The sequence below is a fragment of the Lottia gigantea genome (genome assembly GCF_000327385.1).
Source record: "Lottia gigantea unplaced genomic scaffold LOTGIsca_13, whole genome shotgun sequence".
Taxonomy (NCBI): Eukaryota; Metazoa; Mollusca; class Gastropoda; family Lottiidae; genus Lottia; species Lottia gigantea.
In genome coordinates this window covers 1,455,371-1,469,969 of record NW_008707425.1, presented here as the reverse complement: position 1 = coordinate 1,469,969, position 14,599 = coordinate 1,455,371, and the positions used below count along the sequence as shown (strand labels likewise).

The window sequence follows — 14,599 nt, the reverse complement described above, 5'->3', positions numbered from 1 at the left end:
GCCGAATTTCCTTAGAATCCCAAGCGGTAATCGGAATTCCAAGTGTCGTCTGCTAGAATGTAATCCAACGAATGAAGTCACGCGATCAACTAGCGGATTCTGTGTTAGCAGAAAATTTCTATGGAACACAAAGTGGACCATATTCTTATGTTATTTCAGTGACTTTTAGCAATAAATCACGCTACGTATCTTATTTTGTCAGTCACTATTTTTTTTTAAATCGTGGTTCTTTCAAGGAATTGTCACTAGTTATAATGAATTGATATTAAAGATAAATACTAAGAGAAGTTAATTATACCACCCGGTATCCATACAGCGTGTTTTTCTAGACTTATTTATAGATCAAACATTGTACACGAAAATAGGTGACGCATTATGCCGCCGTTACCGAGTTGGTTGCTGAAATATGGGTCAAAGTGAAGGATTAATAAAGAAAATCGAAACAAACCAATTTTTATTATTTTGTAGAATATCTGAGGAAACATTTAAGACATAAAAGATTTTTTTCGTTTTTTTAACTTTGACGAAATTCGGTGTTGAATCCTTATATCCACGGAAATAGGTTACACCACTGTACCAATGTCCAACTAAATTTTTTAAAAATTAACCAGTCTTTGAGAAAATATGAATATTAGCTGCAACAAATATCGCCATGTACTGTAATTTTTGACTGTGTTTTGTGGCTCGAATCGTCAATACTTTGTTTTTTGGATGATTAATTTTTATGTAGCTGTGATTTTGAGTGCTATTGATTCCAGAATGTTAAAAAATGAAATAAATTTAGAGTAATTAAGTTTTCGATTTGGATTTTCCTGTGGAATGAAAACCACCAATCCTCTCTTTAATTATAAAATGGCCAATGTAAACTTATGACAAAAAATTCCCGACTTATACTGATATTGCGTACACTTTTTCCCCTCCATTTTGTGTTGGAAAAATTGCTAGCAGTTTATGGAGTTACCGATGAAATGCTCAGAACATAGTTTCGTCTCGTCATTGATAACAAACACACAAAGTTCGGTCTCGCATTTCTGCATCGTTGATTTCACACCTTTCTTGCTCGTTTGTTCACCGGGAATCAATGCATGCAAATGTTCCTACCATCTACAACTCTTTCCCATGATTTTGGCATACACAGCAATATCCCTGGTGCGACGGCATTGTGAATTTTGGGAATTGCACGACAAAACTGCCGGGAAAATCAATCAATGACAATTACTACCCGGAAGTTGGTTAGCGGCATAGAGGTGTTTATTTACCTCTATGGTTAGAGGCAGATCACCTCCAAATTTATTGGTGAAGAGTTGCAATTCAGAGGGAGATAACTCACTTATTGAAATTGCCTATACCATACATCAAACTACAAAACATATTCAGATTGAATAACGATTTTCTAGCTCTATATGAAACCACAAAACATATTCAGATTGAATAACGATTCACTAACTATAAACAACAAAACATTTTCCGATTGAATTACGATTCTATAACTATAGGAAACCACAAAACATATTTCGACTGAATAAAGATTCCCTATACCAATTACAATAGGAGTTTTACAAAATTAAACTACGGCATGATCTTAATATTTAATATAATAGGAGAGTGCTGAAGACAAGTGAACTAATTATCATGTTATTATACAACCAACAAACTAACTGACCATATCAGACAAACTTCTATCCTGCCTGTTTGTGTGTAGGACTGAAACTGGCATATTCCTGCGAAAACCTTCAAGTTGGCCCTCGATATCTTTGTCTCGCCAAATCTCTGCGAGCTCCAGAGTTCCATTTGGGCCCCAGGGTAACCCCTGTTTACATTTTCAGGCATTTCACAGAACACAGATAGAACTGCAGATACTAATTGTATTGCAACCATAATCCACGCTTGACAACCGAAGTAGGAAAGGAAAATCTGTTTGCGTATGTGACAGACTCACCGATTCAACTGTATTGCTATAACAATTTTCAATATTTGTTATGAGTTATGATGCTCTAGGATCAACAAAAAAGCAATCAAAGTCACTAAAATTTCATATATAACACCACCAATGGTTCGACAATAGTTGCTAAAAACACTTACTTACGTAACAGGAATCTATATAACCGATACAAAACGGATTCTAATAGCCCCCTGTTTGTAGAAAGCACAAACGAAAGAACAGTTTAAAATCGATAAAGGAATCGCTTCAAGTAGTTTGGTTAACAAAAACACTAAACAATTCTGGAACACAAAATGGCGCAACTGTCCCTTTAAAACAGGAAAAAGTGCTGGAGTCGATGGAATAACCCTCGAACTGAAAAATCTAACCGATACCCATGCACTTTACACCAGCATTAAGACCAGGCTTTGATGGATAATTATGGGGATTGCTTCCCGGTGCAAACTTTCCGGAATTTTCAGTATCTCTGGCTGGACAGGTATGCGATTTTCCCCTTACACTACACTGCCAGTAAGTTGTTTGTCCACGTTTTACAGTACAAGTATATGAAAAACCATGACTATCAACCAAAAGAGTCTTCTGGCGCTGAGAGGAACCAGTTACCACTTCGTAAGTTGGAGAGGTTTCGTCGTCACTAACGACGCTTCCCATGTCAAAATCGTCTTAAATAGTACTAAAATTTAACAATAAAAAAATTAATCTAATATTACTTTAAATACTTACACTTCTGCTATGTCGCTTCTTCGTGTAGGTTGATAAGGAATAGCACAGGGTTCATCTTCCATTTCCATTCTAAAAGCATAAATATATAATAATATAACATATTGGATTTGTAATATTTCTACTAATATAACATAAATAATTGATTCTTAAAGTAAAGTACTTATTCATTTTTGCATGTCAACTACTTTAATGATAAAAAATATGAAAACTTACTCTTATGCTTCAATCGGTGCATCAGGTACACGGATGTTGTCTAATGCAGAATGAATATCGACATCTTGATCTGTACATGTGGAACATTTCCAAGGAAATTTTCAATTGGTAATTTTAAAAATAAAATGGGAGAGTCGCCAATGTCGTACCCCCTAGGAATACAAGCGCCCTTTTCGGTATATATTGTAGTAGGGGAGCCAATACCACCTTTCTGTAAACGAATGGGGTTGGTTCTATAGGTGTACACCAACTAAAGTGTTCTAATAAGTCATATATATATATATTTTATAGCTAATAAAAATATATCGGATATAGGTAAGACTTAGGAAACCACTGTCCTAAGTCGTACCACTTTGTACCGTATGTCGGCATATGCACCCACCGGTACGACTTATGGATTATCCTTTTTCAACCCACTCTCCTCCTGTTAGTGAAGCAAGAATCCGTTTTCATGAATTTATTAAATGAACATAGTTTGTAAGGTAATTTATACGCCCATTGGTAACTTTGTTTGATACCCATAAAGAATTGTGCCTTGTAGAGTGTTTACGAGCAATTGTGGATTGACTGACGGACCAACCGACGGACGGCAATATACGCTCCAAATTTCACGTGGGCGTATAAAAAACATTCACTTTAGATATCATCTATCATTACTAAATTCAACATACTAACTTGAAAATTCAACATACTAACTTGAAAATTCAACATACTAGCTTGAAAATTCAACATACTAACTTGAAAATTCAAGTAACTAACTTGAAAATTCGAGTTACTAACTTGAAAATTTAACATACTAACTTGAAAATTCAACATACTAACTTGAAAATTCAAAAAAAAAAGAAATGAATGGCCCTAATATGCTTCCGTATTTTTGTATGGATTGTCCGTTAAAACTTGCGATAAATACGTCTGCTTATGATGTTTGCTTTTTTGTTTCGGCAAAGGAGAAATGTCAGTATTTTTTGTCGTCACGACCCCTCGTAATGGCCAGCATCTGCATTTCTCAGATATTTTACGAGTAGTGGTGGCCGCAGCTTTGACTGCTGATGTTATAAACAGGTATGACCGTAAGCCCACCGTGCTAGGATTCCTAGACACCCGGAGAAGGTTTTCTATTTCAATGTTATACCAGTTTTTAAGGGATTTAAAGAAACTGACGTCCTGGGGTTGAATCTTAATTGTTGGATGGGGTGGAAATGGTAGCATAATGACATTCTCTCTTGCGAGATTAATTTCCGCCAAGTTTTTCGTATGCGAACCATGGACATCCAAAAGTAGTAGGTGCAAGTTGTCTTTGGAAGATTGTGTACACTTGATGAAGTGTGTAAGCCATTCATCAAACACATCTTTATCGATCCAGCAAGACGATGTGCAAGAGTTGGAAGTTCCCTCTGGGGCGCCGACTTTGAGTTTATCAGTCATACGCTTTCGTTTGAAATAAAGGGATACCAGTGGTATTCGAACTTGACGTTTGCCTTTTGTTGAAACCACCTTCGATGGAGTTTGGACGGTTGAGTGGGCGGTTTCATCCATATTGTATTTTTCAACTATTGCATGATATTTTTTTTAAAACCTTTATTTCGACTCTGTACAACATACAATCAATATACAATGTAGATAACTTATAGAAACAAAAATTTAATACGGTAGTTCTTCGCTGGCCATCTAAGTTAGAGGTGGCCCTCCAACCGAAATGTAGAACGAAGTCACATAATCACTGGACAGTCTCCAAAGAACATCTGAATAAAATAAAACAAAAAACATCAAGGAAATTTATATTACAAAATATAGGTAGAAATATTACAGTTTATCATTTTCTTGGTACAACTTTTTTATTGTGACTCCCATAATGGTGCTACTTCTTTACATTGTAAAATTAAGTGTTCATATGTTTCATCCAACATTTCACAGAAAGTACATAGTTTTATCTTAGATATTTTCATCTTAAATAGACGTCAGTAATATTCAATATTCTTAATAAAATTTTATATTGCATTTCGACTATTTTTGGAATATGTATTGTTAATTTGGCTATATCATATAATTCATTCCAATTGAAAATAGAATTAGGATAGATTTCTTGCCATTTCAATTCATTTTTTTGATAATAGTATCCTTATTTGGTAATATATCATATATATGGCGACTACTCATATTACCAAAGAGAGCAGTGTAGTATATCGGTTGAACTTGCCCTACTTGTTTTGAAATTTGATTTTTGTCAGAATATAAAAAAAACTTTACGTCTTAATCTCTCATAATCTAGATATGTGCTTTTTTTAATTTATATAATTTTCTTAGTTCATCGGAAAGATAAAGATCACCCTTTATATCCCGTTGACGATCAGAGTCAAATCGTAAACCTTTATCATACCATTCCTTTATAAATAAGTCGCTTGGGATTGTATACCATGATGAATTTGTCTTTGACACCATTTGTTCATTGTTGACATTATTACAAAATAAAGTCCATGAATTAAACACATCTTTCCACAAAGGGTTTTCAATGTTAAGGGTTTTTAAATAGTATGGACCACAAGAAAATAACTTTTCATAAATTTTGGGGTGTTGTTTGTTATATATCTATATTTATCATAGTTCTCCCATAGACGTCTGATCCAAGCAATTTTTTGTGAATGATTAAAGGTCCTGATATCTGGTGCTCTTAATCCTCCATAATCATAATTAAGTTTTAGTCTATCACGTTTTATTTTGTCTGGTTTGTTTTTCCAAATAAATTTATAAAATAGTCCTTCAATGTCTTTAAATATTGATTCAGTAGGATTAGGTACTCATAATTGGTTGAGCACTCGAAGTGTTAAGACTAATTATCTGCTCCACTAATTAGTGTCATTATTGTCACTTACAAGTGTTGAATTACTAATCGATATTAGGATAGCTGCTTTTTGCTGGACTTAAAAGTGTTTAGTTATTTGTGAATTGTGATTTGTGACCTGAATTTATTAATTCATCTTGCATATTTTTGTGGTTGCTGATTTCTTTGGATTTAAGTGATTACTTCTAACTATTTGGATAGCCGCTTTGTGTTGGATTATTCCTAGTGTTTTAGTGAATTGGTCTTTTGTGAATTATTCACAACTCTGATTTCTTTGAAATCATACTATCTTGGTCGTTAGATCCGCCCGGATCAAAGTAAGATTATACTGAATTCTACTCTCTAGTCAGTCATAATACTTAATTACCGTTTCTATTTACTCTAGTCGGTAAAATGGAAAGCCCAAAAGCTGATGCTCGTACTATGGCGGAAGTGTTTAAGAGTACTCCAACTCCAAAAACCTTCCCCAAAGCCACGCCAGACAAGCCCTATGATCATGTAGTTCTTGTCAGACCCGAGGAGGATCTTACATTCAAAGGATGTAAGGCAACAGCAATCGGTCGGGAAATTAGATCTTGGGGAATTGCCGGATTCCCAATGGTCAAGATCTTAGGCAATTGATCGGTTCGCTTAGCTTTCCAGGCGAGGGAAAGCGCGGACATCGCACTAACTAAGGACAGCCTACTCGGTAGAAAGTCGAGGATGGGGTTACCGCAATCGGTCAGCTCAGACCGATGCGTTGTGTATCGGATACCATCTGCTTACTCTGAGGAGGAATTGTTAGAAGACCTTCATGAGGGAGTATAACGTATCTAGTGTACGGCGATTCAAAGTTAAGGAAGGAGCCGAAGACGGAACGGTAGTAATATCGTTCCCGAAAGGGCAAATTCCAAGACAGATCGGAATCGTCTACCTGATCCGGAATACCTACCCCTACGTGGACGGGGTCCGCCGCTGCTACAAATGCCAAAATTTTGGTCATCTTGGCAAACACTGCCGAGGGACACCAAAATGCGGCAAATGTGGAGGCGCGCATTCCACGGAGGCATGCAAGGCACCGGATTCAAAGTGTGCCACCTGTAATGGTAGGCACATGGCAGGTGACCCAACTTGTCCTAAGTTGAAGAAGGTCAAACATACACTAAAGGTAAAAGCTAAGATGGCCATATCCTTCAAAGAGGCAACAGCTCTTGTGAAAATACGGGAAGGCTTTGAGGCAACGAAACCACAGAAGAAAGATCTTTCTTCTAAGGTTGAGAAGCCAAAAAAGTCAAATCCAGTATTGGAAACAAGCGTCCCCCAATAGTGTCTAAGGGGTGTGGTTTCACACCAGTGTTCCTGGATGCGGAGAGTTTTCTAAATTTGATGCTGGACGTTGCAGAAATTGCTGCAACAGCTGCCAACTCCGACGAAGGCTATGATAGGCACAGGGTTGGCTCGAAGATCATTCAGGCCGTCAAAAACTCTGTTGAGAACTTTAAGGAGCTCTCCATCCCAGTCAGTAACCAAACGGACGTTTCCCGAAAAAGGAAAAAGGGAGCACGAGGAAGTCCTGAATCGTCTCCTGAGACCTTGACCCACGACACAACTAACAGCAGATCAGCTGTCAACTACGTCAGAACGGTCAATAGAGGTCGCATCCTTTCGATGCCATCAACTCCAAATTCAAGTAGGACTGGTGCGCATCTAAAGCCGAAAAATTCAAACACAACGGCTTATGACTCAGAGTCCAACCCAGAAGTGAGCGAAGGAGAGGAGGAGGTATTGGAAGAGAATGTTCGATCTGAGCACTCCAACTCTAATACTTGCTTAACCCCTGGGCACGACTGGCAGGACGAATAAAAAAAGCCTCGAACGGAACAGGATTAGACTCGTATCTTTAGTACTGTCGCAATGGATCGCAGTCTCAAAATCCTGCAGCATAACCTGAATGGCCTTCGGGCCAGGCTCACTGAACTGATTAAATTTCTAAGTACCACAAGGTACGACGTTCTCTGCTTCCAAGAAACCAAGCTCTATCCTGGAGTTAAAGATACAATATTGCCCGGATATCGTTTATCTCGACTGGATAGGCCTGGTGCCCATAGCAAATGTTTCGGTGGAGGACTCGCAATCTATGTCAGGACGAACTATCATTTCAAACACTAGTCCTGCACAGTACGGAGTTCGAAGTCAACGGAGTGTCCCTCTCGCTTGCCGATGGAAGCAAAATTGCAATAGTCAATGTTTATCTGCCGCCTGGTAAGAATGTCATTGAACCAAGCTCGTATCGAAACCTCTGCGAACAGATATCACACCGGAACGTCCTGTTCTGTGGTGATTTCAATTCTAAACACAACGCATGGGGATCGTACAAGCAAGACGAGCGAGGAGAGGGGTTACTCCAATTCATTGAGGATAACGACATGTGCATACTTAACGATGGGAGGCCTACTTTGATTCATAACTCTTCTGGGGTGATGTCTCATCTAGACCTTACTATCGCAACATCTAATATAGCTTCAAACTGTGAGTGGCAGGTCAGTTCGACTGAAACGCTGGGAAGTGATCATCTATTAATAGATATCACTTACAGGGGTCAAATAAAGACGGAAGGTACCGTTGGAAAACCAAAATGGCGAATCGCAAAGGCAGATTGGATTAAATTTACTGAAAACTGCTCGCAGTGGGACGTAAAGGATATACAGGGCGCCGATGTTGATGTCTACGCCAACAATGTCACCATGGTCCTCATGGAGGCAGCCAAGGACGCTATCCCTAGAACCTCTGGTAAAAACAGGGCTTGTCCTAAGCCCTGGTGGTCGGACGCCTGCCAAAATGCAGTAAAAGAAAGCACTACGTCGTGTTCAACACAACCTCAACACCGAAACAAAACGGGCATACTTGGAAGCCACAGAGAACGCCAGGAAAGTCATCAGTGAGGCTCGCACCAGTCACTGGCATGACTTCTGTCAAACGCTAAACCAGCATACCCAGATCAGGGATGTCTGGGCCAAAATCAAATCGATGAATGGCACTAAATCTACCCGCGAAATCCCCGTAGTAACCTATGGTGACAGAGTAGGAGAGAGCGATAGACAGAAGGCAGACCTTATGGCTGAGAGCTTTGTTGACGCGAGTAGTGATAAACACCACTCCCCCGAATTCATGAATCGAAAAACTAACTTCGCAGTGGACCATTCCAATGTGTTGACGCACATAGATGAAAACGATCCACTGAATCTCCCTTTCACGTCTGATGAACTTCAGAAAGCTCTCTCGTCTAAAAAAAGACAGTGCAGCTGGGGAGGATGAAGTCAAGTACTCGATGTTGAAGAAATTGCCCCCCGAAGCTTCGAAAATCCTACTGGATTTCTTTAACGAATCTTGGACCTATGGCCACGTACCGACAAATGGAAGACGGCATCCATTATACCTATCCTAAAGGCAGGGAAAGATCCCAATAAAACGGAGTCTTACAGACCCGTCAGCCTGACATCCACGTTATGCAAAATCCTCGAAACGATGGTAACACATCGTCTTCGGTATTAGTTAGAAAGTAATAATCTTCTAGACAAGAATCAAAGTGGGTTCCGAAAGCTCAGATCTACGGCGGATCACATAGTTAGGCTACAACACGCATTGTCTAAGACATTGAACAGTTCTGGGTTCCTCTGTGCAGTGTTCGTAGACCTAACGAAAGCTTTCGATCTTGTCTGGACAGATGGATTGATGCACAAGCTGCGCCAACTAGGAATAGGTGGTCGTATGCACAACTGGATAGCAAGTTTTCTTGCGGACAGGAAGATACGTGTAACCATAGGAAAGAGTCTCAGCGAAGAATTCAGTTTGGAAAATGGCACGCCCCAAGGCTCGGTTATTAGCCCCACTTTGTTTAGCATAATGGTCAATGATTTCCGCAACCCCAAATACTTGTCAAACAAATGTCAGATCGCGATGTTTGCTGACGACAGCACTTTTTGGGGGAATGGTACGTTATATACGAACCTCCAAATGCGGATCCAAACATGTTTGGATCGCTTTGCAAAGTGGGCAAATGACTGGGGATTCAGAATATCCAAAGCCAAAACGGTAGGAATGTTGGTCTGTAAAGACCCCCAGTTGACCGACATGCGACTAGTATTGGACGGCGAACGTATTCAATTCGTTAGTGAAACCAAGCTACTTTGTGTAACCTTCGATAGAAAACTCTCATGGGAACCTCACATTAAAAACATCACAAACAGATGCCAACTTGTGCTGAACTTAATGAGGAATATATCTGGCAATGAATGAGGCGCCAATGTGGTGACACACATGATGATCTATCGTGCGCTGATCCGGCCCATCTTGGACTACGGTTCACAGGCATTCATGACCGCCAGACCAATGCTCCTTCATAAGTTAGATGTCATACAGCAAAAAGCCCTCCGACTAGCCACCGGAGCAGGCATCGGCATAAAAACGGAGTCATTACTCCAAGATGTTGGTGAGGTTCCTCTACAAATCCGCAGAGAGGAGTTAGCCCTTAGATACTGGTCAAAGTTGAAACACCTTGGAGGATCATCTCCTACCTACCTCGAGACCGCGAGGTTCAGGCACGCCAAGAAAATGATAAGCTTCAGACAGTCAGTTCGGGATTCCGTTCGGAAATATGGGCTAGATAGATTGCCCATAAAGCCTCTTGTATTTTCCCAAGTTGCTCCTTGGACGGTTTCGCCCCCCATTGTCGACACCTCTCTCGCCTCGAGATTGGATAAGAAACGGGACGATCCTTGCATCGCTCGAATGATCGCCTTAACTCATATGGATGCAAGGTGGTCGGAAAGCATACGTATCTATACTGATGGTTCACATAACCCGGATGATGTTACAACGGGATTGGGGATCTACGTCCCCTCGAGCAGCACAAGAATTAGCAAGCGATTGCCCAATAACTGCTCAGTGTACACTTCAGAGATGCTTGCAATCCTCTACGCAGTGAAATATTCCGCGGGCCACTATCATTCAAATTATGTAGTACTAAGCGACTCGCTAAGTAGCCTGACATCGATACTCAACGATTCCTCTAATTCCCAAGCGGAGCTAGTGGATGAAATCAGGCAAGCGTGCTCACTTGTACATAGTCAAGGCAAATCAATCGAGTTGGCATGGATCCCGTCTCATGTCGGCATACAAGGGAACGAAATTGCAGATGAACTCGCAAGAATAGGACTAGGACTATCGGAGATTGACCGGATAGACTACAGTTTATCGGAAATAAGAAGCATGATCACAAAAAGCATCAAATCGACATGGGAGGCAACTCTCATAGATGCTAATGCATTCCGCTTCCGATTAAACGATAGCATTAGCAGTAAAGTGTTTTTACACCACCCCAATCGACAGATCTGTCGAACGGTCGCCCGTCTGAGAATGATGGGTGAGGTACGAAATCACAAATACGAACTAAAGCTATGTCCCTGTGGTGAAGCTGGCACCGCAGAACATCTGTTAATCCATTGTGAGCAACTAAGGGAATTAAGAAAATCGCTGGTCGAGATAATGAAAAAGATATAGGCTGGCACCTTGAAGAATATTCTGTCCCATACGGGAGAGGGTATGTCAACAATCTGTGTGACAGTCTATAATTTTCTTAGTGAGTCACGAATGATCACATAAAGTAGCACATCAGAAGAGCGCCCCGCTCCTCTGTAGGTGTGGCGATCATTGGGGACTTAGTTCTCGATAGATCGCCAAGAAAGAAGAAGAACGCAGTATCAAGACTACAGAAGAAGAACCAGAAGAAACCATGGGAGCAACCCGCTCCCTACTCAACGTCTGCGATATGGAATTTCTCCGAAGCGGACACCATCCACCAACAAGAAGAAGATTAGGTAGTGATTGTAGAAGGTGAATAAATTTAGGACAAATCAATGATTTAATAACACAAACCCTACCTATTAGTGTCAGTGGTCGCCATGACCACAATGCCAATAGCTGTTTTGCATTTTTAATCTATTCATAATAATTTGTTTCAATCATATTCCCTAAATTTGTAATAAAAATTCAGTTTCTGTGTAGAATACATCAACCCAGCGTTTTATAGATTGATCAAAATTAAAAAAGTTTAATGCTTTTTGCATGAAATCCCAATTTATAGTGTCAAAGGCATTCTCAAAATCGATTATTAGTAGAGACCTGGTATTTTTTGTTTTGCCGTTTCAAAAAGGATATCGTAAATCAATTTTGTGTTTTCTCCTATATGACGACTAGATATAAATCCAGTTTGGTCAGTTGAAATGATAAATGATAAAACTGATTTAATTCTCTCTGCTATACATATGCAGGTGTTACTTTGTATGGTGTATTTAATAGTGATTATTCGCCAGTTTTTCAGAAACAGGCGTGATTTTTCTGGTTTTCGGATACATGTTATAACACCTTTGAGTTTCATAACCAAAATTGATTAAATTAAGCAAGAAGAGCCCAATTTCATTGAAGAAGAATCTAAAAAACTCTACAGTGTAACTGTCAAGACCTGGCGATTTATTCAGTTTCATTTTCGACAGACATTTTTTTAATTCTAATAACGTTATTTTACCTTCAATTCTATTTTTTTCTTCATTTGTGAGCTTTTGATATTTTGACGATTTCCATGTTTCACTTTTATTGCATAATATTTATCAAAGAACTCATACACATTATTTCTGTTGAATCCCTTGGTACGGTTTTGTGTCCTCGCCTCGGGCGAACGGAGAGTTAGCTTTGGATGTCGGTTCATGAAGGCATAGTACCACTTCTTCCATGAGGACTTTTTCTCCTTGCTAAATCGGTCAGCCACACCGTTGGCTACGGCCAGATCATATGCAAGATTGATCAAATCGTTGATAGTTAAGCCAAAAAGCATAACGTCGAGATCTTTGATATGTTTGGCTAATTCATCTTCTGTTTTGGTAGTACTGGTGGTGCACCTTTAGCCCTATGTCTACGGATAGTATGTTTAGGTTTACCATACTTTCGTGACGCTGCATTAAAGCTGATGCTGTTGGTTTTTGATTCTGCAAGGCAGTGGGTGAGATCTTCGGTAGTCCAATTTGAAGCTGTGGGTGGTTTCCTGAAAAACGAAAAAGAAAATACATGTAGTCAATATACTGTTAAGGATGTCAAATGCTTACTAGGCCTACAAGATTGAAGGGAAATTAGCCTTCTCTACATATCAAAATGGCGGCTAAAATTCAAATTAGATTACCAGTTTAATTTTACGCAGTTGCCGATGTCGTACCACCAGTTGCCGAAGTCGTGCCACTGGTACGATATAGGCAACCCCAACACGTCGAACAGAAAACCGAAATCGAAGGTAAAACCTTCATTTATTTTTTCAAATAACATAATCATTCTACGTAATACTTATAATGCCTTGATGTTCCAAACAGAAATTACCGAGCTGTCACTTTAAATTTGAAATCCGATATTCTGTACTTACTAGAACAAAATGTTTTTTTGTATATATTGTATACGTTAGTATTTTGACATTTGTTTCTCGTGTATATAACAAACTTTCTTCAACAAAATTTGCATTAATCTTTTAATCTAACCAAGTAAATTTAATTGCCATTATTTATGTTTTTCTTTCATGTAAATTATACTCCGAGATAATCCATCCATTTAAATTACTACTCGGGTATAATCAAAATTCAAAGTTAGTTCTAATCAATTTACAATTCACTAATCCCGCTTATTTTATCAAATATTTCTCATATTTATTTATTTCATATTTTTGTATTCTTGATTTCTGATTATTTATGTTTTTCATTTATGTAAATTGTACTCTGAGATAATCTAATCCTCCTGAATTATTACTCAGATATAATCAAAATCTACTCCAATATAATCTTCTATAATCCTCAACTGATCAAAGATATGACTCAACTAATTAAGAAATCAAAAATAATCCTAATCCTCAGCTGATCAAAGATATGACATGATTCACTCAATAATTTTTAGAAAATCAAAAACCTGTATTAACTGACTACTATATAAATCCCAAATTCAACCTCATTACATAACCATTCCTCGACACTGAAAAAGGATAATATTTCGAAAACCGGTTCGTGTCAATTGCGTAACCAAACCAAGGACAAATCATTATGGAAGCTACCTGCTCTAAAGAAATCTACCTTAATAATTGGATCATCTAGCCTGAATCGAAATACCAACCAGTTCAGACACTGAAATACATTCTTACCCCGGTGCCCAAATCCATCACATACAGTCAATCCTGGAATCATACGACCATGATCCCAAACCTACTACCAGTAATCTTCATGTAGGCCTCAACAACCGTGATCAGCTACCAAAGACCTCCTTTGACCAAGCCCACAAATTAATCGCCACAGCCAACAAAACCTTCCCAAACTCCAATATCCTCTTCACATGTATACCCATTTCAAATAAAATCTCGAAGAAAGCACAACAGAACCTCCTTACTCTCAACAACATGATTATGGAGTCCAGTATCAACAGCGCAACAACCACCCTACGAAGAAGAATTCGAACCAGTTGATAATCTTCATTGGTCTCCAGAAACAGCAAACAGCATTTATTTGTTTTGGATACACCAGCTTCAAGCATCGAGTAAGTCTTTAAACTAATTACTGGGGATATAAATACTGAGAGGTCACCGCTAGGCCAAACTGTAGTTAACTTGAGCCGCAAAATTCTCAAACCCCTTCAGCATTCAATCTTAGACCGTGGACTTAAATTTATTTCCACACCAAAGATAGCTGACTTGAATTATCTCCGACCATCCATTGAACGATTTCAACGAAATCTTAGCTGCACACATTTTTTTCGAAACCTCCCCCACGTGGTGCTAGAACAATGTTTATTCCCAAATCCACGTGGACACCGCCATCCATCCT

The 14,599-nt window shown here is 39.0% G+C and overlaps 1 protein-coding gene across 1 annotated transcript; it reads right to left on the bottom strand.

Annotated features, from left to right (window-relative positions):
* Positions 1–3,994: 3,994 nt before the first annotated feature.
* LOTGIDRAFT_93989 (hypothetical protein) lies at positions 3,995–12,615 on the bottom strand (the record flags this gene model as incomplete). Its single annotated transcript, XM_009048918.1, has 2 exons — positions 3,995–4,428; positions 12,327–12,615. Coding segments are annotated over 2 exons (723 nt in total), but the record flags the coding sequence as incomplete, so codon positions are not given.
* Positions 12,616–14,599: the final 1,984 nt, after the last annotated feature.